General features: G+C 60.8%; 1 protein-coding gene and 1 long non-coding RNA gene across 6 annotated transcripts in view; one reads left to right on the plus strand and one right to left on the minus strand.

Moving 5' to 3' along the window:
* Nucleotides 1–8,749, minus strand: part of CNPY1 (canopy FGF signaling regulator 1) — a 42,267-nt gene extending 33,518 nt beyond the window's left edge. For 3 of the 4 annotated variants that reach the window (XR_006716677.1, XM_045496281.1, XM_045496282.1), the window contains exon 1: nt 3,613–3,711. Coding sequence is in view for 3 of the 4 variants with exons in the window: in XM_045496281.1 (XP_045352237.1) it covers nt 3,613–3,711 (99 nt within the window). In the remaining variant the exon portion in view is untranslated. Of the gene's footprint in view, nt 1–3,612; nt 3,726–8,409 lie in introns of those variants that run through there. The other variant, XM_045496280.1, reaches the window with a different exon arrangement.
* On the plus strand, nt 737–12,373 carry LOC123607167. Of its 2 annotated transcripts, XR_006716680.1 has the most exons (3): nt 737–1,367; nt 11,431–11,632; nt 12,286–12,373. It is a non-coding gene; the product is annotated as an uncharacterized LOC123607167 (long non-coding RNA). The 2 variants fall into 2 exon arrangements; XR_006716679.1 differs by lacking the exon at nt 737–1,367 and having other exon boundaries at nt 10,849–11,632.
* The last annotated feature ends 12,544 nt before the right edge of the window (nt 12,374–24,917 follow it).

Genomic DNA, 24,917 nt, shown 5'->3' on the forward strand with positions numbered 1-24,917 from the left:
GACCTCGAGGATGATGTCATCAAAGCCCAGGAGACTTACGTTTTCAAACCCCAGCCCCACATGTCAATCTCTGGTAGTCCGCTCAGCCCAGCAGGCTCGGGTCGGGTCGGGGGCCCACCGAGTCCGGGCGGCAAGTGTTGGGAGGCCTGGCCGGTCACAACTCCGACAAACGGGGGCCTCTGCCCACCCGTGCTGGGGTAGGGAGCCGTTGGCGGCTCTCGTGTCCCTCCAGGACCCCCCACTCGTCCACGCTCACATCTGTGAGCAGGACACAGAGGAGGCGCTCTCAGAAACCCTTCATGTCCCCGGAGGGGGCCTTTCAGCCCCCGGGTGGTCGGGTTTTCATCCCGGAGGCTCCCGAGGCAGGGGAGGGGAGGGGGCAGAGCTGTGGAAGGAGGGGCGGCCGATAAGCTGTGCTCTCCGGGAGTAGCTGGGGCCTGATTCCGCCTGAGGGGGACCTTCGCGCTGAGCATACTTCACAAGTACTCTGAAGGTACCAAGGAGTACTCAAAACCCGGTTCCGGGGGCTGCCCCCCGGGAGTCGATTCCTTTCTTGCTCAGCTGGAAAGAACTGCCGGGCAGAGAGCAGGTCTCACTGGAAGTCGGCTGGAGCCCCGGAGAAATGGGGGTGTCTCACCGGCTACGGCCCCCCCCCCCAGTACCCTAGCCCTGCCCCCAACCCCACCTGAGTCCCGCCCAGTCCTCCGAGGGACAGCTCTCCCAGCGTCCCCACCGCCCGGCATCTTGCCCGTGGCCACATGGGCCGTTGCGTCTGGGAGCCGGTGGTGTTAGCCAGCCGGTGACCCCGGGGGTCGGCAGCCCCTTTTGCTCCCGTGCGCACGGAGTCGGGGGAGGAAAGGCTGAAACCAGGACTCAAAGCAAAGCCGGGTCAGAGCCGGGGAGGGCCAGGGAGATGGCGTGGCCACCAGACGAGGTGGGGCCGGCGGACAGGTGGGGGCAGGGGCCATCTGCAGCCCTGCACAGGGCAGCTTTCTCCCCGGCCGTCCTCCGGGGGCAGAACGTGCACCAGGAACCCCCTCGGGTCTTCTCACCAAGTGAGAACTGGTCCCGAGCAGGCCCCCCGTCCACGCCACCCTCCCCACGCCCGCCCCGCTGCGGGCCCCGATTCACAGTGAGGAGCCCTGCGTCTCTCAACCACACTGTGCAAGGCCACCTCGGGTCGCTTCACCCCGTCCCCCTCCGAACATGGGCTCTCTCGGGGAGCGCCCCCACCCTCCCTCTGAGGACGGGGAGGTTTTCCAAGGACCTTGGGGTGTCGGCTCCCTCAGCTCGCAGATTCGTGTTTCCTTTTATCCTCGGAGACACGGAATGCAAAGGGGAAGGAAAAAGCAGAAAGACGCAGGAAGGTGAGTGGTCTCGTCCCTCGGGCCAGCCGCGTCCCTGAGACCCAGGAAAGGCCCCGGGCGTCTGAGGCCTCGCCCCGCCAGGGCGGCTGGTCCAAACCTCCTCCTTCAGCGTCCTGCCAGGCACCGCTTTTGTTCTTTGCCCAACGCCAAGCTGAGCCCGCACATCCTGCAGGCTCGCGGCAGAAGGGCAGAGAAATGCCTCTGGATCCACACCAGGCAAGAGCCGCCCGGCCCCCGTCCAAGACGGGCATCGGAAGGGCCTGACTTCCTGCCGTGACGCCCCCCTGCATTTCCAGTGTGGCGAGCAGCCGGCCGGCCCAAGAAAACAGCGCCACGGGGTTTTGGATCACCGCAGGGGAGCGTTTTCGCAGGCCCCGGTAGCTTCCTGGGGAAGGTGGCAGGGCTCCCGAAACGATGAGGGCTTTGGGGTTATTCTGCTGCGAGCTGGCCAGAGGTGGGAAAACCGACCCGCACCCCAGAGCTGAAAACCGCACGGTTCCAAAACGCGGGGCTTTAAAGAGCCCCACAGACTGGCCCACACGCCCGCGGGGGAGCCCTGCTCCAGCCCGAGACCCAGGGCGCACCAGCTCCTCGTAGCCGGGACTCGGAGGTTACGGATGCGCAGGACGGTGGCTTTCAAATCGCTCTGCGGACCGACGGTTTGTGGCAAACGTCGAAAAAGTTATTTCAAGTCGACGGACTCAAAGTGGGATATCCTCTGGCAAGAGGAGGAGGGGAGAGGAGGCCCCTTTTCTCCAGGCAAATGCGGGCCCCTGTCCAGAGGGCCCAGGGCCTCTAAGCCAGGCCTGGGTGAGAGCCAGGAGGCGGGAGGGCCCGCGGGTGCCCCGGCGAGCCCCCGTGCGGCCCTCCATCCACCACGGGACCCCAGGCTCTGCACACCTGCCTCGTTCCCTCCTTCCGCGACCCTCTGGTGTCTCCTGTAACCTTTGGCCTGTTACCCTGTGAGAGAGAGGTCTTCCTTCGTCCTGGGCAGGCGCCCGACAGGTAACCCGCATTGTAACCTTGTATGATACTAGCACCCGGTTATGTTTGACCGTGTTGGCCCGTGCCCGGCCCTGCCTGGCTGTGGGACCCCGTTCCGGCCGGTGCCAGGGGCCCGGGGCCGCCCCTCTACAGGCTGCCGTGACCGCGTGGGGCCGGGGGCAGCTGGGGATACGCGGCGACCACCGCCAGCAAAGGAGCCACGCGGATGTGCCTGTGATGTGGGTAAGCACGTGAACAGCGAGACCTCAGGGCCTGTCCTTGTCTGTGGCCTCAAGACGCGGCGAACCGGAGCCTCCCCCCACCCCCGCCTCCCTTCGCCAGCAGGCACGCGGGCTCCTGACGGAGGTGAGCATCACGCTTCGGCCCCCGTAAAGGCTGTCGCGTTCACACAGCGCAGCCCCCCCCCCCCGAAGTCCTCGGCTGGACCCGGCCCCGCCCTCCTCCCTCTTTGATGGGCACAAAACCCCAGAAAGAGGTGGAAAAAGCAAACAGCCCACCTCGATGATTTGTTCTAAGACAGAGTGCAGTGCACTGGCCAAGCGGCGAGAAGCCCCAAAGTGGCCTCCCTTCAGCTCTGAGCGACTTAGGCCACGTCAGGGAACAGTTTCACTTGTGTCTCGCTTAGGATGACATCACTGTCGGCTGGCGTGTTGGGAACGTTAGGCCCTCGGTGCCGGGCGGGGGAGGAGACAGGAGCCCGGCTCCCGGCGGCCCCACCCATCACACCCGCGGGTTCGGGGCCAGCCTCTCTCTAGAGGGTCTCTGTGGGGGAACAGCATCCTTCTCCCCTCACACAGGAGCCCCCGTCTGTCCTGGAGATGGGTCTCGCATTCCCCCCTCTCCCCGGTAGAAACCTGTAGGTCTCAGGGTGGGGGGGGGGGTGGAGTCTGGGGGAGGGTGCTCCCGTTAGGGGGCTCGAGGCAGCCCCCCCACCCCCAGCCGCTCTGGGCCCCCCGCTGGCCTCGCCCAAGAACCATGGAAACGCTATTTTTATCCTGATGAACAATAGTGCCGAAATGTCTTCCGACTTGGCAAGACACAAAATTTAGGTGCTGGGAGAGAGACTTCAATTTCAAGCTTAAAGATTACTTTGGATCCCCCAGGACTCAGAAGCAATTTAGAGCTGATACCCTGAACAAGAGGAAGGTTACAAGATTAAGACCAACTGCTGTTTGGATAAATGGTTGGTAATTGCCCATATCCGCAATTATACACTGGCACATAATTTCTTTTCCGCTACCTTTCTCCTCTCCTGCGTCCCGTCAGGATTTATTCGGAAGGAGCCCACCTTGGTCGTCTTCTGCCGAGCCTTGGTGACGTCATACTCCACCTCGTCCATCAGGGCCCTGCATGCTAGACAAGACACGAAGCGTCTGTTATCCCCGGAAGGCGCAGAGTAAGGCCGCTCGGAGCCGTTCGCTAGCTCGATCCTCAGCCGGGGCGTCCCCGTCAACAGGGAAGGACTCTCGTCCCCCGACTTTCCATCCACGTCCCCCGACTTTCCAAAAGAACCTGTGCAGCTTTTCAAAGACAGGTTTGAACTGTCTGAGACTGAGACGGAACGCAGAACCAACTGAGACTAATTTTCTTTGTATGGCCCTTTGTACTCTGTGGTTTTTAAAACCATGTATGTTTTACGTATTCATTTAAAATATGCATGTTTGGGGGCGCCTGGGTGGCTCAGTCGGTTAAGCATCTGGCTTCAGTTCAGGTCATAATCTCGCAGTTCATGGGTTGGAGCCCCGCATCGGGCTCTGTGCTGATGGCTCGGAGCCTGGAGCCCGCTTCGGATTCTGTGTCCCCCTCCCTCTCTGCCCCTCCCCCACTTGTGTGTGCGCGTGTGCTCTCTCTGTCTCTCTCTCTCTCTCAAGAATATATAAACATAAAAAATTTTAATAAAAAAATAAGAAGGCATATTTAAAAATGTTTAATGTTTGTTATTCTTGACAGAGAGGGAGCAGGGGAGGGGCAGAGAGAGAGAGACAGAATCCGAAGCAGCTCCAGGCTCTGAGCCATCAGCACAGAGCCCGATGCGGGGCTCGATCCCACAAACTGCAAGATCTTGACCTGAGTCGAAGTTGGACGCTCAACTGATGGAGCCTCTCAGGTGCCCCTAAAATATGCTTTTTTTTTTTTTTTTTTTTTTTTGGGGGACAGAGAGAGACAGAGCATGAACGGGGGAGGGGCAGAGAGAGAGGGAGACACAGAATCGGAAACAGGCTCCAGGCTCTGAGCCATCAGCCCAGAGCTCGAACTCACGGACCGCGAGATCGTGACCTGGCTGAAGTCGGACGCTTAACCGACTGCGCCACCCAGGCGCCCCTAAAATATGCTTTTTTAAGGAATAAAGACACAGTTGCTCCTAGTCTGTCAGGGATTCCCCAAGTCTCCCTGGGTCGCATTCATTACACTCAGGGAGCCTCCGCCTTACGGGACAGGTTGGCCCCAAACTGGGCCCTGCTCCCAAATGACACACTTTTGCTGGATTTGAAATCGCAGGGAGCCTCTGACCCGTACCTCTTACGGGCTATACGGCGGGTTCGGTCCCTTCTTTCCAGGCACTGCCTCAGCAGCTGAGAATTCTCACCAGTAACAAGTAAATGAAGCGATGCCTCCAACACCAGCCTCATTTGCTCAGCAGAAAGCAATTTTGGACGTGCCGTCTCCGCCCAGCCGTGGCCGAGGGATGTGGAGGCATCATGGAGACAAAGCTCCCCCATTTGGACGACGCATAAGCAGCCTCTGTCTGACTCAAGTATTTCCGAGTCTCCCCGTGGGGACAGCACTGCCTTTACCCGCCCACGAGGTGAATTCTGGCACCGTAGACCCGACCCAGTTCCAGCACCGTGTCCTGATTGCACACGGGACCGGGATGGCCCAGGGCCCAGGCGGCCCGATGACGACGACAAAGGCCAAACCGTCCCGATGGTGACCCACACCAACGCTGCGGGGGCTCGCCGCCCTCCTGGCGCGGACCGAGCTGTGTTCCCACGCGCACAGCCCGCGACCGCAACAGTCCTCCTGGGTCCCTGGGACCACACGCGTCTCATGGCGGGGATTTCAAAGTGTTTTGCCAGCTCGTTTGGGGGGCAAACTGTGGGTGGCTTGGACCCGTTTTGCATAAGTTGTTTTGATGGCTGTTTTGATCTAAGAAAGGAGTTGCGGACACTGGGGAGGCTGTCAGGGGGACGTCATCAAAACCGAGGGGCTGAGGAGGGCTTGTCAACATGAGCACAGGGAGGGGCCGTCATCACACGGTCTCTGGAAACTTCAAAGAATCTGAGAGGACTCGGGAAGCGTGTCCGGCCTGGCGAGTCTGCTCCTGGCCGATCTGAACAGCTCTCCGGAGGTCCTGGACACCTGTGCCCTCGTGGCCAGGCCGCTCTTGGTCGGCGGTGGGGTCAAACCGTGCAGCGGGCTCGGGGGGAGGGAGGCCCGGCCTGGCCGTGGAGGGGCTCCTGCTCGTGGGTACTGGTGCATGGTGTGCTGTGGCCCCTGGAGAAACGCCCTCCAGAACAGCCCAGCCCGCCCCACCCCCAGCGACACGCCCCGGCAGCGAGGGACCTACGCGGGTGGCTGGCACCCCGCTTTGGCCGCACGGACTCACACTCCCCAGAAACAACCGGTAGCAAAGTGCACCCTGGCTGAACCTGGTCTTGACGGCCTTCCTCCCGCTTTCCCCGGAACGATCGTGGAATTCATCTGTCGTTGGTTCGGCGTGCGTTATTTCGTCATCGGCTTATTAGGAGACGTCATCTGCTTTGCTGCTGGCTTGTGAAAGAGTATTATTATAAATTATAATGCCCGCCATGAACCTGTGTTAAATAGATGACCAGCAAAGAGCGTCTCAGTCTCCGGGCATAATTTTCCCCCAACAAAACAGCCCCAAGGCCGTCACCAGCGGGGCATGGAAGGTGTGTGGGTCCCTGCCTAGGCCGTCCGCTCAGCGCTTTCTGCCTCCCCCGGCGGGTCTCCCCCCACCCGGAGAAAGAACGCGGAGCCTCAGACAACACGCGCGTCCTTTCCGGCACCTGTACGGCCCCGGGCGGTTCTAGAAGTTGTGTTCCATGACCTTCCTTCCTGAAGAGAGAGCTGGTGCTTGCCCTTGGCCCTGGGGTCGTCCCCTCCCTTTCCCACCACGGGGGCCCCGATGAGCTGGGCCAGGCCACGGGGACCAGGCAGCCCACAGATACTGCAGGTGAGTGGCCGCAGGGGCTGGTCCCCCGCCAACCCGGACAGCGATTCCCCATCCCCTGGGAGAGTGCTCACTCACTGGTTTGAGTTTGCCAAATCCCAGGCGAACGTAAGCCTGTGCCTCCTGGGCAGGAATCGGGGAAGATGGTCACACGCCAGCCCGATGTATGCTTATTCCCTCGACCTGGGATAAGGCGTCAGGCACCTGCAAGGCCCCTTCGCCCACCCTCTGGAAGAGTCCCGATTCCCAGAATCCCACCCTGACCTGGTGACCCACCTGGGATCCTTGAGGTCTCGCTGCTCTGTGTCACAGGCCCAGGTTTCAGAGTCCAGCCTGATCAAAGGTGGCCGTGGCTCTTGAGAGCCCACAAGGCTGGACGTGGCGGGTACGGGGTGTGCCTGGCCCCCCCCCCCCCGGGGCCATCGGTCATATGTTAACACCTGTTCCCTTCCACTCAGTGCCCAAGATTCGGGGCCACCGAGACAGCCATGCAAAGGATGTCTCCTGAGGACGGGCCCCTGGAGGGGCTGAGCTGATGGCCGGGCCCCTGGTGTCAGGGAGGCCCGTGTCTCCTGCATCTCTGCCCCCTTGACCCTGGGGTGGGGGGTGCGGTGGGAGGGGCCACACTCACTGGTCGAGCAGAGCATCCCAGGGTCAGAGGTGACCCCCCCCCCCGACACGGAAGGCTCTAGCTTCTAGGACAGGCTGGGAGGGAGGCGGGGGGGCCTCCCCATGGAGGGGCGGCTCAATGAGAAAAGATCATTTTAGATTTCTGCCCCAGGTCACAGAACAAGTTAACAGAGTCACATCAGCGACCTGGGCCTCCAGATTTCCAGTCCGGTGTTAATTTAAATGTTAATCTGAAATCTTCACTTAAGTCACTGGAGTTTTGGGTTTATTAGAGCAGGCGGCAGGAGTGAGCCTCATGGGGGGGTTGGCGGGTCACGTTGCCTGCCAGAGGGCGAGCCCTCCTCCCCGCTGGGCCCGCCAGCCTCTTCCGTCTGTCTGCCTCCTCCCTTCTCCCGTCCTTCCTCTCTCTCTCTCTCTCTCTCTCTCTCTCTCTGTCGGAGTGAGATTTGGCAATGGCAAGGAGGTGCTGGTGGATGTCACGGCAGATTCAGCCTATCCCGGAGGAGCTCAGGTGCCGGAGCCTTCTGGAATCGCCTCACAGCTTCCCAGCCGTGTGGTTAGTGAGCCACGTGACACAGGGAGCCGGAGAGCCGCCTGGATGCGGGCGTTTATGCAGGGGACCAGGCAAGGGCCGCGAATCAGGAATCGCGGCCGCTCTCCGCCCGGCCCTGCCCTGCACGTGCCCTGGAGACTCGTGGACCAACCGGTGTTCGGGCTCCTGCTGTCTTCAAGGACAAGCGCAAGGTACCAGGAAGGAGCAGAGAGGGAGAGGTCACAGACCAGGCCCTGGAAGGAACCCACACTTGACTGGGGGTCCGTGAGCAGCACTGGTGAGGACACGCGTGCAGACGCCTCGAGCAGGCAGGGCGAGTGAGGGAGGCCGGGCCAGGCAGCCCGTCCCTCAGCCGCACGTGCCGGGGAACCCCAGACCCACCTTGGGAGGGGCCGAGCCGCAGGCCCCGGTCACAGGCTCTTGGTCGCTGCTGGGGGTGTGGCCTGCCTCTTTGACAAGCGCCTGTGACCACACGACGGCCACTCAAAGACCGCCCGGGGCGCCCGGGTCCGCTTAGTGGAGCCCGACGCCTTTAGGGGGAGACGGAGCCCTGCCCGCTGCTCCCCACGGCGGGGAGGACACGTCGGGGAGAAGGGAGCACCACCCCCATCCCGCCGACGCAGCAACACTCGTTCTCCTACGAGCAGAGTGGCTGATACCTGACTCTGTACGCAGCGCTGTGGGCCCAAGACCTCCAGAGGGTGGTGGAGTGTTGGACAGTCCCACTCGGGAGCGGAGGAGACACCAGCCCGGCCAAACCCACGTAGAAACAGCGACCCGGGGCCCGGCCACGCGCCTCCTTCCTGGGTCCTCCTCCCCTGCTCCTCACCGTGCGGTGCGATCGTGGCTCCAAGAGGGACGGTCCACAGCCGACACCCGGGATCTGTGAACGTGACGGAACTCGAGATAGGGCCTCTGCGGACGATCGCGTTACGGTGGGGCCTCAATCCGGGGCGCCTGCGTGGCTCAGTCAGTTAAGCGTCAGACCTCAGCTCAGGTCACGATCTCCCAGATCATGAGTTTGAAACCCACATCCGGCTCTGTGCTGACAGCTCGGAGCCTGCAGCCTGCTTCCGAATCTGTGCCTCCCTCTCTGCTGCCCCTCCTCTGCTGGACTCTGTCTCTCTCTGTCTCTCAAAAATGAATAAACATTAAAATTTTTCTTAATAAGGGGCGCCTGGGTGGCGCAGTCGGTTAAGCGTCCGACTTCAGCCAGGTCACGATCTCGCGGTCCGTGAGTTCAAGCCCCGCGTCGGGCTCTGGGCTGACGGCTCGGAGCCTGGAGCCTGTTTCCGATTCTGTGTCTCCCTCTCTCTCTGCCCCTCCCCCATTCATGCTCTGTCTCTCTCTGTCCCAAAAATAAATAAACGTTGAAAAAAAATTAAAAAAAAAATTTTCTTAATAAGAAAACATGGGGCTTAACCCAATGTGACTGGTGTCTTTATAAGAGGAGAGACGCAGAGACAGATATGGGGAGGGCACCTGTGAGGACAGACGCAGGGTCTGTAAGCCAACAGTCCCCAGCCACCGCCAGAAGCTGGGACGAGGCCTGAACAAACCAGGACGTGCTGAGTTTGGGCCTCAGAGAGACGCCCCGAGGACACACAGGGACGGGCCAGGCTTGGACCGAGAGGGGCCCGTCCCGAGGAGGCCCAGCGTCCACCTCTAGGAGGAGGTGAGCCGGGGGGGATGTGTTTGGGCGATGGGGACACATTATCATAAGAAGATGTTCTCTTTTTCTCATTGTTTCTCGTTCCATATTATGTCTTAAGCATTATCTCCACTTGCCGCGTTGTGATGACTTTTTAAATGTTTGCTTCGTACCCCACCGAGTAGATGGACCGTGCTTTTCTCTGCTCTCCTATGTGCTTTCTCCGCTCTCTGTGCACATCAGGTGCTCCAAGTGTCTAAAAATGCATCACGTGGGCTCAAAAATTATCTTCCTTTGCAACACAGCTGCCTTTTCCAGTTAACCCGGAGCCATCGCTCAACAAAACACTTGTGTCCTGACTCTCTTCCAGGAGCTGGGCCAGGGTGCAGGGGGGGAGGAGGGAGGACACAGAAGGGGGAAGAGCCACGTCCCGGCCACGGCCACGGCCAGGGTCCCCACGACGGGGTCCGGGAGACAGGAGCGCAGCCGTGCCCCGAGACCGGCGGGGAGGGGGCGGGAGAAGAGGACACGCCCACCACATTCTGCCCCGAGTTGGGGGGACCCGCCCAAGGCGGAGCTTCCGTAGAAGTTCTGGGGGCCTCGCAGTTTTCACTTTTGCGGTCTGGGAACAAGGAGAGGCCTCCCGGGAAAGGAACCGAAGCATGGGCCCCACCCCAGACGGTGAGGGAGCATCCTGGCCCCCGGGGGGGTGGGGAGCCGCCGTGGCAGGGGGACCGCGCGTGAGGCCAGCCGAAGGCAGGGAGCCACTCGTGTCTGTGGGAAGAGTCGGGTCACGTCCAGGCCTCCGGTGTGGGGCGGTGACACGGTGCAGCGGTCCCCGTCGGGGAAGATGGGAGGCGTCCCTGACAGAGGGAGCGGGAAGGCCTGCGGGGGTGAGGATACACCTGCCCGGCGAAGAGTGGAGGGAGCTGGTCCTCGGGAGAGGGGGTGTCTACACCACAGCACCGCAGTGGAAGAGCCTAAGGTGAATTTGAAGAACGATCAAAAACGGTGGCCCGAGGCCTGAGTCCGAGTGTTTCAGAGGACGACGGCGCCTGATGAGGCTGCCGGGGTGGGCAGGGACCAGGCAGACCCTTCGGGCAGAGGTGAGGAAGTATGTCTTTGTCCTCAGCCACGTGGAACCCCTGCACTATCGTAAGGTGTGGCTTGACGTGATTTGTGTCTTCCGGAAACGATTCAGGCTGTCGTTAGAAGAGGCGGAGGGGGGGCGCCTGGGTGGCGCAGTCGGTGAAGCGTCCGACTTCAGCCAGGTCACGATCTCGCGGTCCGGGAGTTCGAGCCCCGCGTCGGGCTCTGGGCTGATGGCTCAGAGCCTGGAGCCTGTTTCCGATTCTGTGTCTCCCTCTCTCTCTGCCCCTCCCCCGTTCATTCTCTGTCTCTCTCTGTCCCAAAAATAAATAAACGTTGAAAAAAAAAAAAGGAAGAGGCGGAGGGGACCAGGGTGGGTGCAGGTGAGCCAGCTGACAGGCTACTGCACCAGTCCCAGCAAGGGATGACTGTGGCTGGAATCACAGTAAGCGCAGAGGAGACGCTGAGAGGTGGACGACTGTGAGAGGTCTGTAGGAGGCAGCATCAGTGGGATTTCCGTTCCACTTTCTTCTGTGGTGGTGACACAGCATTCCTGTTTGGTTACCGGCAGCCACCTGTGTCAGAAAACTGACTCCCTCCCGGGTCAACCGCAGTAATTCCACCCGTGTTGCCAGTTGCTGGTCTGGGATTGCACCCGTGGAGGAGCTCTGGCCGAGACCCGGGGAGAAGACTTTCCTCTCTTTCACAAAGCGCAGGCACGTAGGGGCCCCGTCCGTGCCGCTGCACAGGAGGCAGTGTGGGCCGTGCAGCAGGAAGGGGGCCAGCAGGAAGGTGGAGAGCCTGGCTGTCTAACGACGTGTGGAGACCGCCACGAGTCGCTCTACTCCCGGGCTCGCTCAACTTTCTCCTCGTGGGTGAAGCCACTTCGACTTAGGGCGAATGTCGCTGGCTTGCTTCTCACGCCTGTCCTGTCTCCTAGGGTGGCCGTAACGACCGCGGACGGGGCTCCCGCAGCAGAGAGTCCTCTCCCACGGTTCCAGAGGCCACAAGTCCACGATCAGCTACCAGCCGGGCCGGGTATCCCTCCGTGGCCCGTCCGTGGCCCCTCGTGGTCCTTCCTCTGTGCGGGCCCATGTCTGTGTGTAAAGCCCCTCTTCTTACAAGACCAGCCACACTGGACCGTGAGTTACCGATTACGATTCACTGGTCGTTAATCACAAGCCTAACCCTCACTCGGGTTACGGTCCCTAAAGACCTCTTTAAAGACCTTGTCTCCAGGGGTTCCTTCCGAGGCACAAGGGGCGTAGGGCCGCAGCCGACGAATTGGGGGGGCGCACAGCTCGGCAATAAGGCGGGAGGTTTTGCTACCACAACCAGGACGGCCACGGGGCAGCGGCTTCGGCACCAGTTAGCTCAGCACCTCGAAGGTCATCTGTCTCCGGGTCTGGTTCTTCGCCAGGCTCTGGCTTCCCCTGCGTGGCCGCGAGACGCTGTCCCAGCAAGGACCGAGCCGCTCTGTTGCTGCACAAAATCTGGGTTCTGTTAGCGAGGACATGCCCCGCCCAGAGCCCCCCCCCCCCCCCCCACTCACCCCTGCCGGAAACGCCCTCCTACTCCAGGCTGGTGTCAGTACCGGGCAGGGATTCAGGGAGGCAGCAGGTGGGGAGGGGTGAGGGGAGGAGGAGGCCCACCAGCTGGCTGGGAGACAAAGCCCAGCCCGGAGGCTCATGCAAATACCGCCGGCCATCCGGCTCCCCTCGCCAGCACATCTCCACGGCAACCCATCCGCGGGAGCGACTCCCCATCGAGTTTTAACCCAAATTATATTTTCCAGGCCTAAAATCGGCGTCTCTGTGAGAAGGAGAACTCATGCTAACAACTTTAGGAGGCTCCGGACGTGAGGCAAAGAGAGATCAATGGCACAAAAAAAAAAAAAAAAAAAGGCAAATCTTACAATATTTTACTCAGAACCCACCCCACAGGCGTTTTCCATCTGTATGATTTTAAGAAAAAGACGCGATATTAGACTTCGTTACTGCTGGTGTTTGTTTTCCAGGGAATATTCTAGTTGCGCTGTAATTCTATTTACCTACACTCTTACTCAGTCATCCTTGATGTTCGGGATAATGGCCTTTAGTCACCAAGGGAAGAGCTAATTAAGAGCATCAAATGCTGTTTACCCTGGGAGGAACGTGGGCAAACACACAGCCGAGAGATTTCTGGAAGTAGCAGCACACCGGTATCCCGTCGGCCTTCAGAAACCAGAGATCCAACCAACCAGAACAGCACCGGAGGCTCACTTGAAAATCGCTTTCTTGGGGCGCCTGGGTGGCGCAGTCGGTGAAGCGTCCGACTTCAGCCAGGTCACGATCTCGCGGTCCGGGAGTTCGAGCCCCGCGTCGGGCTCTGGGCTGATGGCTCAGAGCCTGGAGCCTGTTTCCGATTCTGTGTCTCCCTCTCTCTCTGCCCCTCCCCCGTTCATGCTCTGTCTCTCTCTGTCCCAAAAATAAAATAAAATAAAATAAAATAAAAAAAAGAAAATCGCTTTCTTTGATTCAGCTGATTCTCACCGGACGGCTCTTCGAAATCTTCCACCGGACACCTCTGGAGCATTGACTTCCTTCTGTGAGACTTGGCAACGTTAGGAAGAGTCTGGAAGAAGCTTAAAACAGGCCATTGTGATGCGGCGCAGCTCGCTGAGCGGGGCTCCCGTCCTTTGGGTCGCTGTCAGTTAAAACCCAGCACACGTGAACGAAGGATCACCGGGGACCGTGGTCCTGGAGCCACGGATCTGGAGCCATCCACGGGGGGGCCGGGCTTTCGTCCGTGGGGCGCTTCCGGCCTCAACGCCATGCCGCTCACTCCACAGGCCGTGACGCTGACCCCCACGGAGCAATGTTGTTGTCATCCCGTTTTGCTGAGGGGGAAACTGGAAAGTGCCTCGGCTCCTGAAGAGCCAAGATTCAACACCAGGTACGTCTCTGGAGCTCAGCGCCGCTTTACCCAAACGCCTTCTGGGCAGAGAGGCACTAATGCGCCTGGGGTTGGGGGGCAGCCGGCAGGTGGGGCGCCTTCCAAGGCCGACAGCGAGCCTGCGTTTGGCCACACCATCTCCCGAGGGCTCTGGAAAGCCCGTCGCGAGGCCCACCGTTTCCACTGGAAAAGGCCTGGTGTGGAAAGAAGCCGAAAGGCAGGGCTCGCCGTGAGTTCTAGCGAGCCGAGGAAGAAATCACCCAGGCTGACTTCATCTCGTCACGGCCAGCCCCAGCACTCGGGTCAACGCGACCCACCGTAACCAGGGGCCCCTCCGGTCCTGCCAGGAGTCTTACCTACACGCCTCCGTCTAAAGATGTCTGCTCTTCCCAGGAAGAAAGCCATTTCCCAAAAAAGAGTCAAAACATGCCCCCGTCGGTTCTAATAAGGCCACGGCTCTCCTGCCCACGGGAGGGGGGCCTCTGGCTCCACGGAGAAAGCCAGGGAGCACTCGTCAGCGAATCCCACTCGGCGGTCCCACTTGGGGCGAGGAACCTGGCCGCTGCAGAGCTGGCATTTCCAGAGAGTGACGTGCACGGCTCTTCGAAGGCTCAGGCTTGATTTCCCCGCGTGGGCACAGACCCGCCTGTAGAGGGCAGAGGGAGGAGGTCCACGGAACCACTGCTTCCTAAGCCCCGCTTTGGTGGCGATGCCGGCATTTTAAGGTGCCCTGGGGGCCGGGCCCCGAGCCGGCGTCTGGTGCCCGTTCGGTCAAACCACTCACCCTCCCGGCCGGCCGTTGCGTGAGCGTCGCTGAAGACGTCCGGGATCCACGGGGGCCCCGGCCACAGAGGCTGGCTGAAGACGTGTCTGCCCCCAAACGGCACGAGAAGCCAACTCCTGCGACAGCCCACAGCCCAAAGCCACCCTCCACTGATACCAAAAACTCAGTCCACTCAGGTAACCGAGGGCAGAGGGAAGGAGGACGAAGGTTTACAGTGAGGGATGGTGGGGACGGGCAAGCCATTGCACCAAGCATTTCGGCTTAACTCCCCAAACCAGCCCCTCATGAGACATTCTCTGTAGGTCGAGAACCTTAGGGAACTCCCCCCACCCCACCACTACCAACCCTTTATGAACACGAAACAAAGCAAAAATCATGCAGGTTTCTTTTTTCAACCAGGGTGAAGAACCATTATTATATCTCCGCTCTTAAAACGCCATCGTTACGGCTTTTAAGTGAGGATTCAAATCGGAGGGAAAAAGCTACTTTAAAAGCAGGCAGCTTTTGTCTCTTGTGTATTCCACAGGCAAACCCGGGTAAAAGCAGGTTTACATTTTTAAATCAAGTGCCGAGGGGCGCCTGGGCAGCTCAGTCGGTGAAGAGTCTGACTTTGGCTCAGGGTCACGATCTCACGGTTCGTGGGTCCGAGCCCCGCGTCGGGCTCTGTGCCGACAGCTCGGAGCCTGGGTCCTGCTTCGGATTCTGTGTCTCCCTCTCTCTCTGCCCCTCCCCTGCTCTGTCTCTGTCTCTCTCTCTCTCAAAAATAAAGATTTAAAAATAGATAAATCAATCCATCGATCGACCAGGTGCCAAGGACTCAGAGAAAGACCCACAAATCACGGCCGCCACACTAATGCACGCTGCTATTTGAGTACCCACCGTGTGGATTCTCAGAACACGAGACTGGCCCCTGCCGGAACTAAGGGGTGTGAAAAGTAAGCAGAACCCAGTATGCGGTCTTCCTTAGAGGGGGGTGAGGAAGGGGCGGCCCTGCAACAGGGACAACATGGCGAAGCCCTGGTTTAACTGTCGGCGAAAGGGAAGCCTGAAGGTTAGCATCAGGCGAGGAGGGATCCCGCCGTCAACCGCGAAGGGTATTTGAAGAGAAGGAGGCGAGTCACGTAGCATGCTGGGTTATCGTCCCCATTCGCTCAGCCCTCTGTCCGTGCCGTTTGCTGCGTACATTTGCGGTGTCCTGGCCCACGCCTCGCCGCTGGCCCAGACATCTGACGTGCCAATGGACTGTGGTAGGCGCAACAGCCGTCGGCTCTGAGCCTGCGCCCCCGAGGCATCATTTGCCTCCCCTTGGCCCGTGACCCTTGCGGGAGAAGAACGGGCCCCAGGCGGCCGGTGGGTCAGAGGAGAAGGGGCCACGTCCGGATTATACGTGGACCCACCCTGCCCCTTGCAACCGCCTGCTGGGCCCCGCGCCATTAGCCTCGCGATTAGGCAGCAACCGCTGATGGACCCCGCGTGTGAGCGGGGCGAGGAGTGGGAGGTCGGGTTACGAACGCGGATTGGCTCATACAGCCTCATCTGTGCCCCTGAAGCTCCGACATCTCATCAGTCACGTCTGGGAAAACCTCTCTGTTGAAATGTGTGTCCAAGTCAAGGAAGAGCCGAGACCTTGGAGGCTGGTGCTGGGGTTTTTGCGATTTGCTTCCCGGGTCTAGGAGACTATGGAGCAGCCCAGGGAAGACGGGTGTTTAGAAAGACCCCCAAATGCTTGCCTTTTCCTGTAGCTAAAGGGGCGGGTCTATGTTGATGTCCTGCACCGGCTCCCGCTGGCTGGCGTCTGGGGAGGGCGCTGGGACCCGAGCCGCCTGTCTCCCGGCCCCCGGGGAGGCGGCGCTCCCTGATTCCCCGCTCTGGGTGGCGGCGAACCTCTCGTCCTGGCCCGCGGACTGTGAGCGTGGGCGCCGGTGTCGTTTGGGGCCCCGGCCTGCGTCCTGGCCGGGACCTGCCCAGCTCTGAGCGCCCACAACCCTGGGGGTGGCCGCGCGACGTGCATGTGGGGCTCAGGGGTCGTTGGTGCGCGGGTGTCACCTACCTCAGACCCCGTGCGATTCGGAGCTGGCAGGTGGATCTGTGGGTCTGGTCGCCGGCCTGCCCAACTGAAGGGACCTCCAGGGAAGCAGACCCCACTGGGCAGAACCAGGGGCCCCACCGGCCCCGTGCATAAGGAAGTCGCTTGTTACTATGGCTCCTGGCCGGGACACCCGTCCCCTGAGGCGGCTACCACCGTGGTTCCTGGGACACAGGCTGGGAGGGCCTTGGGGCAGGTGCGGCCTGGGAGCGGTCTGCTGTTGCCGTCTGGAAGCCCTTACTGATTTGTCAACGTTTATTTATTTTTGGGACAGAGAGAGACAGAGCATGAACGGGGGAGGGGCAGAGAGAGAGGGAGACACAGAATCGGAAACAGGCTCCAGGCTCTGAGCCGTCAGCCCAGAGCCCGACGCGGGGCTCGAACTCCCGGACCGCGAGATCGTGACCTGGCTGAAGTCGGGCGCTTAACCGACTGCGCCACCCAGGCGCCCCGTAGCCCTTACTGATTTGTAAACAGACCCTACATCTCCATTGCGCGCTGGGCCTCTCCAACGATACAGCCGGGCCCGTCGTGGGGCCTCCGTGACCGACAGCTGACCACCAGCTCCGAGCAGGGGGTCTGAGTGGAGAGCCAGCCCTCTGTACTAGGCCAGGCTGGGGACCTGGGCCTGGGAGAAGGGCACCGAGGCCAGGTGAGGCGGGAGCCGCGGCTCTGGGCCGTGCACAGCAGTCAGCCCTGAGAGCCAGTTGGGGATCCCGCGGCCAGGGGCGCCAGCCCGGCACAGGTGAGGCCTGGCGGTGCGAGGGATGGTTTCCCCCAGCACTCAGGGTGCCAGCCCCCTGAGGCCGCCCTATGAACACGTGCTCGCACCCACAGTTCTCTATGGGGCCCTGGGGCACAGAGTCCCGTGGCTCGGAAGCAGGCGGGGCTCAGACTGACGGCCACACACAGTGGCAAAGCTGGGGTGGGAAGCAGGAGGAAACCAGGTAGGAAAGGCTGAAGTCCCCACATGCAGAATATCCAGGCCGGACAGCAAGACGGAGGAGGAAGCTGAGCTCTTTCAAGGGCAGTGACTTATGGGGCACCTGCTGGGGGGGGCGGGTGGTGGGGGAGGAAGAGGCGGGGCCCCCAGGACAGGGACCATGGGGAGCCCAGGACCCTCTGTCCCAGCAGCCGCACTGAGTATTTCTACGTGGAGTCCTGACGGAGACGGCGAGGGCTCCGGTCACTTTCGGGAAGGCGGCTGTACAGCGACAGCTGTGTGTCACCGCACGGGGGGCGGCTCCGGTCCCAGAAGGTCGCCTACGACTCACCTTTGTTCAGGGACACAGCCAGGCCCGAGAAGATCTTTACCATCTCCCGATACTGAATGAACTTGTTAAAGCATTTTTAGTGTAATGAAAACATTAGATCAATTCCGAGCGCTGATAGTTGTCATTAAATCAATAGCCCGCGCAGGCCATCACGCTGACGGCTGACACGCGGGCCTGAAGGTCTGCTGACAATTGTAGAGACCGAGGACTGCCCTCTGCAGAGCTGCGGGGAAGGAGGGGCGGAGAGAGATAAAAATCTGCCGCCCAGGAGAAGAGGGAAAGAGGAGACTGTCACGGGTGTCCTGAGAACAGTGGGGTGACAATGCAGGTGGTTCGTCAGGAAACGCGCCGGCTGGCACGGGTTAGTAGGGGTAGGGCGGGAGGAGCAGGGTCTTTGTTGTGCCTCTGCGCTCACACCCAGTAGGGTTCTTACCACTCACTCGCTCTTTGTCTCTCCTCCAAATGAGTCGAACAAAGAAAGTAGGGGCAGAAATGACTCCTGTGGCGGCAGCCCAGTGGGAGCCTCAGGGATGGGTGCCACTGGAAAGCCAGCCGTTTGTGGGGCTCCGGTCCCCGAGGGCAGGCCCCCCGGCAGCGGCCAACACACCCGCTGGAAGGAGGCTGCTTTGAGGAGCGCTCCAACTGGGTCCCGCTACGCGTTTCCCAGCTTTTGGGGAGGAAGGGGAACTGGTCTCCGATGACAAGAACACCAACGTCTGCGGGAGGGTTAGGGCCCTAAAGACCCATCACGCGCGCTCTGCGGGCAGGACGGGGTGGGAAGGAGTTCGCCACGGGACGTCATGGGGCCAGAAGCGTGGAAGACATTGGGGTCAGAGTGTGGCAGGGGGGGTGTCTGTGGGTGAGTCTGGAGACCCACGGAAGGGGGTAGATGAGGGCGTGAAGGGCTGGGACCCCAGTCAGAGTGGGAGAAGGTCCATCTGGAGAAGTAGAATGATCTAGAAAGTGTGAACCATTGGCAGGACGGAAGCACATTGACACTTACTCACAGATGACACCTGTAAAATGCAAATGAACCCGCCCGCAGAGGAGTGCCAGGACGCTCAGAGAATTCACCAAAGCGGCTGATTACAAGTTTATACAAGAAAGTAGGACTAATATGAACTAATTAGAAAGCACGAAGGAAGAAAAGAACTCACGAACCCGGCAATAACAAAAAAGATACTCCAGCTAGAAATAAACAGAAAGACAAGCGTTTTAGGGCAGCGACCCCACCCTTTAGGAATCCAGTGCTAAGGATCCGCGACGAAAACCCTTAACTCTCCGAGGACATAGTAAATGGAACCGAACGAATGGCTTGCTGTTGGCTACGAGGCTTAGCAGTGGTGAAGGTGACGTTCTCCACAGGCCCCGTGGGCTGGCCCCGAGCCCCGGCCGGGACAGGAGGCCAAACAGCAAAGGAGCCAGGTCATGAAGTGTCTTACGGGCCACGGCAGGCAACGGGACTTTATTCTAAGAGCGATAGGGAGCCATCGAAGACTTTAAAATATAAGCAAGTCACTCTGGCTTTGTGTGGAGAGTGGGCTGGAGGGACAGGGAGGGAAGTGAAAGCGGGTCAGGGACCAACAAGGAGCCAGATGAGGGTGGCTTCACTGGGTTCCGGCATCAGACGCGTTTGGAGCAGCGCCATCGGGCCCTGGCCGTGGAGTGAATCTTGGGAGGGGAGCAGAGGAAGGAGTCACAGGCGGTGGCACCTGGTTCTTGGCTCCTACCGCTGGGTGGCAGGTGGGGCCGTTCAATGAGAAGACAGGACAGCAGGTGACGTGGGCGGGAGCAGAGCGGGGAGGTCCGATTTGGAACCGTGAGGGCTGGGAATCCCAGTGGGCGCTGTGCACGCGACTCTCAACGCAAGAAAAGGGGCTGTGTGGAGGCGGACCGTGGGGCCCTCTGCATCTACGTGACGAACGACGCCGGGGACCTGGCTGGGATCACGGAAAGGGAGCAGGTGCACGGATTCGCCTGAGAAAGGACTTCCTGGTTCCAGGGAAGAAAGGAGTGAGCTCCACACCCCCCCCCCCCCAGGAGAGGCGTCCTTACCTACAGCCCGGCTGTGCAGACCCGTGGAGGTGCATCAGCCTTTCGGGGGCCTCTGCTCCTGCCTGCACCCCGCAAGGATGGGGGGGAAGGAGGGAGTTCGGGGTTACAGTTTCGGACCATCCGGGCCAGGGCTCAGGCCTGGCTGGCGCTGGAGAAAGGAGGGGAGGCGTCTTACGAGCGCGGCAGAAAGGCAGGGCCTTCCCGGTGGGCAGACCCTCCTAGCAGCGCTGGCTCAGCACAGGCGGGCTGTGGGTGGTGCTGGCACAGCCCGGCCCGGAGAGAGGCCGCGGGCACCACCGACCCTCCGCCCCCGTGGGGCCAGCCGGGCGTAGTTCCCTTCTACCCTGAGCGGCCAAGCAGTGGGGGGCCGGCAGCCTAAACACCAAGGTGACGGGACATTCCGGGTCAGGCCACCCAAGCTCATTGTCAGGGTCCTGGCGTTCAGGGCTCGGAGCACCACAGCCTACGATCAAATATTTACAAAACACTCGCGGGCCGTCTGGGTGGCACAGTCCGTTCAGCGTCTCACTCTCGATCTCGGCTTGGGTCACGATCTCAGGGCTTGTGAGCTGGAGCCCCGCGTCGGGCTCTGCGCTGACAGTGTGGAGCCTGCTTGGGCTTCTCTCTCTCTCTCTCTCTCTCTCTCTCTCTCTGCCCCTCCCCTGCTCGTGCTCGCTTACTCTCTCTCCAAGTGAAATAAAACTTTTAAAAAAGTAAAAAATAAATAAAAACTAAAAACCACACTCATGTCTCGCCCTGTCGTATTGCGATAAAATTGCATCAGCCCGTTTTACAGCCAAGGGCTCAGGCTTCCACCGCTCCGAGGGGTCGTCTGGTCAACAAAGGTCTTACTTCTCCAAAGTGGCTTCTGCTTCCAGAGGTCAAGGCACCATGAGGGCGACTGTCTCCCCAGCGCCTTGTACCAAGCTGGTGGAGAACCCAGAGGCCGTAAGCCTGAGCCCCCGGCGTCGGAGGTGGGCAGAGTGGGAGAGGAGCAGTCGGGCGTTGGCGAGGAAACAGGGGCACGACAGCAAAGTCAGGGAGGGTGCAGAGGTCAGGAGGGGGCTCTGCCAGCCCGGCTGAGCCGTCGGTCAACGGCCCACGGGATTTGGCAACATGGTAGCCGTGGGGGAAGGGGGCACGGGTTCCTGCCGCCTCCGAATTTAGTCCCTTCCTTTCCATTTATCTGACACCTGTCAAAGTTCCGGTTCACCTTGTTTTAGCCGTGGCTTCTCCCCACAGCGATTCACGGTGCCTATCTGTGCGGTCCCCAGAGGTGCCCCTCTGTGGGTCGCCTGAGTCACCTGGCGAGCGAGATGGCTGGTGCCTAAGAACCTGGGCGGAGCCAGAGCGCTGGGTTCGAGCCCAGCCCGGCCCACCCAGGGGAGTGACCTTAGGCAAAAACACCTGCGTTTTGCTTCTGTTTCCTCCTGTGTCAAATGAGCATAATAATTGCACCCACCGGTGTTCGGCCGAGCCCCCCCCCCCCCCCCAAATAAAGGAATAAGGCAGCAGAGCGGAGGGTTGAGAAAACAGGGTGCTTCAATGTGGGCGGCCGGGGCTGGATCCCTTGAGACCCCAGGACGCCGTGGAGAGAAGGCCGGGCACGCTGCGGCCCCCAGGCCAAATCCAGCCTGCCGCCTGATTTTATAAATAAAGCTTTATTCCAACACGGACATGCCCCACCGTTTGCGTGTTTTCTGTGACGTGGATGCCGGGAGAGGCCGGAGGCCCAGACAGGGTACCTGCCGATAGGTCGGCGGCCCCACCGGCCCACAGGGCCGTGACGGGTCCGAGTAAGGTGGGCCGTGCCAAGCCTCGCTGGCAGGATGTAAATGCTGGACACAGAGGCTGGACAGAATTTCATTTCTCCATCCTGGTGGCTCTCCCACAGAGCCCGCCAAGCACAGTCTCAGGGGAAGGTCACCAGTCCTACGTTCGAGCACCAAGGCCAAGTCTGGAACAGTCCGCTCCGCCCACAGCCCCTCTCCCGGCAGAAGGGACAATGATGAGGGGGACAGCGGCAAAGAATGCTGGGTTCGCGCATTTTATTGCTAGTATTACTCCTAGAATGAGGGCAAGCAGGTGGCTTCCTGTCCCCCTGCTGGGGAAGGTTTTCTGCATTCTACGTCTTTCCACCGCGGAACGAGGAGAATCGCTTCAGGGCACAGACCAGCCACGCGGCGTCAGCTGTCAGTGTTCAGGGCCATTTGTGCCAGAGAGACGGGGTTCAGCCGAACGGAAGGGGACGTTCCCTCCCAGGTCTCCCTAAATGAGTTTGCTCCAAATGGAAGGAGACTCTGAATGAGATTTTCCAAGAGCAAAACAGAGTGAGAGAGGAGAAAAAAGAGAGACAGCCACGGGGGGAGATTTCACGAGTGGAGCTGGACTGGCCTGGGGGAGCCGCTGACGCCCACGAGAGCCACCCGCAGCCACGCCTGGGGGCCTCAGCTCCACCCCCCCAGCACCCACAGCTGTGCCCAGAGCCCGGAGACAGACTTCCTCACTCCCCGTCCCATTTCCTACCTGGCGTCCCCAAGCCGGCACTGGTGCGTGTGGGGCACCCCCAGTACGTGCCTACGGGAGTCTCTATGAACAGGCTCTAAAACACTTCCATACGCCATGCAGTGTTTTTTTAAAAGATAAGGTCTTTAACATTTTTTAATGTTTATTTTGAGAGAGCATGAGTGGGGGAGGGGCAGAGAGAGGGGGAGACACAGAATCCGAAGCAGCTCCAGGCTCCGAGCCGTCAGCGCAGAGCCCGATGCGGGGCTCGAACCCACGAGCCGTGAGATCGTGACCCGAGGTGAAGTCGGACCCTCGACCGACTGAGCCCCCCAGGCGCCCCGTACACTATGCACGGTTTTAGGATAAGACGTACAGAACTAGAAGCTCTGATCCCCCCGCCCAGCCCTTCTCTGCGAGCACGCACTTCTCTGGAGACCCCGGACCAGGCCCGGGGGCCCCGCTTCGTCCGTCCTTCGCGGCACAATTTCATTGGAAACGAGGGACCTATTGCTAAAGAGAAGTTTGAAAACCACAGCCCTAGACGGGTCCAAAAACCTGTCTCTTGGTCAGAGCTCACTCACCTTGTGCCTCAGCCTCTGGGACCCCCGCCCTGCCCCGGGCCGCCGGGCAAGCTACCTTTGTGTCCCTTCAGGACGCGCACGTGGTCCCTCCCAGGCTGAGCTGCAGGTTTACACTTTAGTGGGAACTTTCCGGAGAGGATGTGAATGACGTCAGGCACCGGGTCCAGACAGAGGACGGTGTATCTTGGGTCAGGGGGATCTTTCACTTCGTCGTGAGTCCCCCCCCCCTCAGGGGCGCGCGCTGACTGTATGAGGGGTGGGGAGAGGGCCAACCTGAAGCCACAGCGAAAGGTGAGGCGATGGGCCCTCCGCGCAGGGCCCCTGGCCCACGCCTCTTCCCCACCTCTCCCTCAGCCCCCGCCCCACAGTCAGGCCAGGGGGGCCCTCGCGGGTCAGAGCAGAGCTTGGAAGGCACCGCCAGCCCGTCTCCACCCAGAGACCCGAGGGCCACGCGATGGGGCCACGAAGCATGAAGAAAGCTAGACTCAGAATCCAGAAGGCAAGCGGAAGCACCCAGGGCTCCTGCCCCAGCCCTGGGGGCCTCTCTGGTACAAGGGCCCCGTCCCCACCCCGAGGGGGTCACCCGCTGCTCTCTGATCACGCCCCTTCCAGTGACTGGAACGAGGCGTCCTCTGGACGCGAGGAAGCCTAAGCCCACCTATGGATTCTACAGTCCGGAGGCCAGAGTTGCAGCCAGAAAGCCAGCTGAGGGATCCCCGAAACAGGCTGTAAGAGATGTCACCGAAGTGCGACCCCCACGGCTGACCCAGCACCCCCAAGCCCACCCCAAGAGGGGGCTAAGAGGTGAAATGGTTGCCCCGGGGCCGCGAGCCAGAGCGGGCGGAGCAGTCACGGCCTGGGCAGCTCCCAGGCAGGCGCCGGGCCTGGACCTCGTCAGGGCCCAGAGGCCTTCTCGTCCGGGTGCCCCAAGCTGCTCCCACACACTCACCTCCGCAGAGCACGTCAGGGTCCCAGGCACCCAGGGCCCGCACCGGCCACATCAGCGGGGCCAGCAGGGCCACGGACAGCACCGCCGGCCCCATGCTTCACAGCCAGCCTCCTCTGGTGCCGTCCTGCCGCCCGGGCGCCCCACGGGGACAGCAGGTGCGGCCTCGTCGCCTGGAGACCACGTCCACCCTGCAGGTGCCACCCCTGCACCTGTGACCAGGTGCGCCGGGCCGGTCACCGCCCCCTCGTCCCCATCCCTGCGCCCCCACCCCACCTCTGAGCTGTCAGCACAGGTCCCCACGCCCGCCCCAGGCCCCCTCGATGGGGTCTGGGAGTGATGGTGGTGATCGTGGGGTTTGGAGCCGACGGCCAAGAAAGAATTCTTGAAGATGTCTTTGGTGCAAAGAGGTGAATTTATTAAAGCCTGGGGACAGGACCCGTGGGCAGGAAGAGCTGCCCTGGGGTCGTGACGGGTAACTCATCATACACCCTCTGGTTGGGAGGGGGTCAAGGATAGCGCAAGTCTCTAAGGAATATTTGAAGCGAGGTCTCCAGGACCTTGAGGGGCTGGGGTTGTTAGGAAAACAGCATTTATCACCGTTCAGTAAAACCTCAGTCATGAGACCCTTCAGATGTCGATCAGGGGCCGTAAGCTTGGATGATGATGCCAGCATATATTCGGGGGAGTTGAGATAAGGGAAGTTTCCACAGGAATTTTTGTATGTTAAAGTAGGACTTATGGGATCCTGGGGGGTCAGCATAATGGTGAGCCAAGATTCCCTTTTGCCCCTAGCGAAGTGTCATCATCGAGGCAGCTGAGCTCCTAGAGGGAGGTCACTCTGCCTGTTTCAAGGACTCGTCACTGGGCTGCAGGCAGTAAGGGAATTTAATTTTTCATTTGCCTGAGTTTCCCACACCGCCACGGCAAGCACTTAAACGTCTTTCCTTTGTTCTTGGGGGGGACAGGGGTGTCCGAGCAATATCACACATGTCCCACCTCGGGGGCGGGGGAAGGCTGCTGTTAGCCTGTACCTTTCCCTCAGCCCCCTCGCCCCCAGCCCTCCTGCACCTGCTGGTTCAGCTCTCCAGTGCGGACGGCCCCTGGGAGCTACAGCAGGTTCTGGTGCACACACTCCTCTGGTGCAGATCCTCACCTTGCCGGGCGAGGGTGCGTTCTCGCTGGTCACGTGGCCCCTATGGGCCTTGTGCTCGGTGTTGCCACAACAGGCGGAGGAAATGTCCTCCCGGGGGCTCTGA

Source organism: Leopardus geoffroyi, chromosome A2, assembly GCF_018350155.1.
Source record: "Leopardus geoffroyi isolate Oge1 chromosome A2, O.geoffroyi_Oge1_pat1.0, whole genome shotgun sequence".
NCBI lineage: Eukaryota > Metazoa > Chordata > Mammalia > Carnivora > Felidae > Leopardus > Leopardus geoffroyi.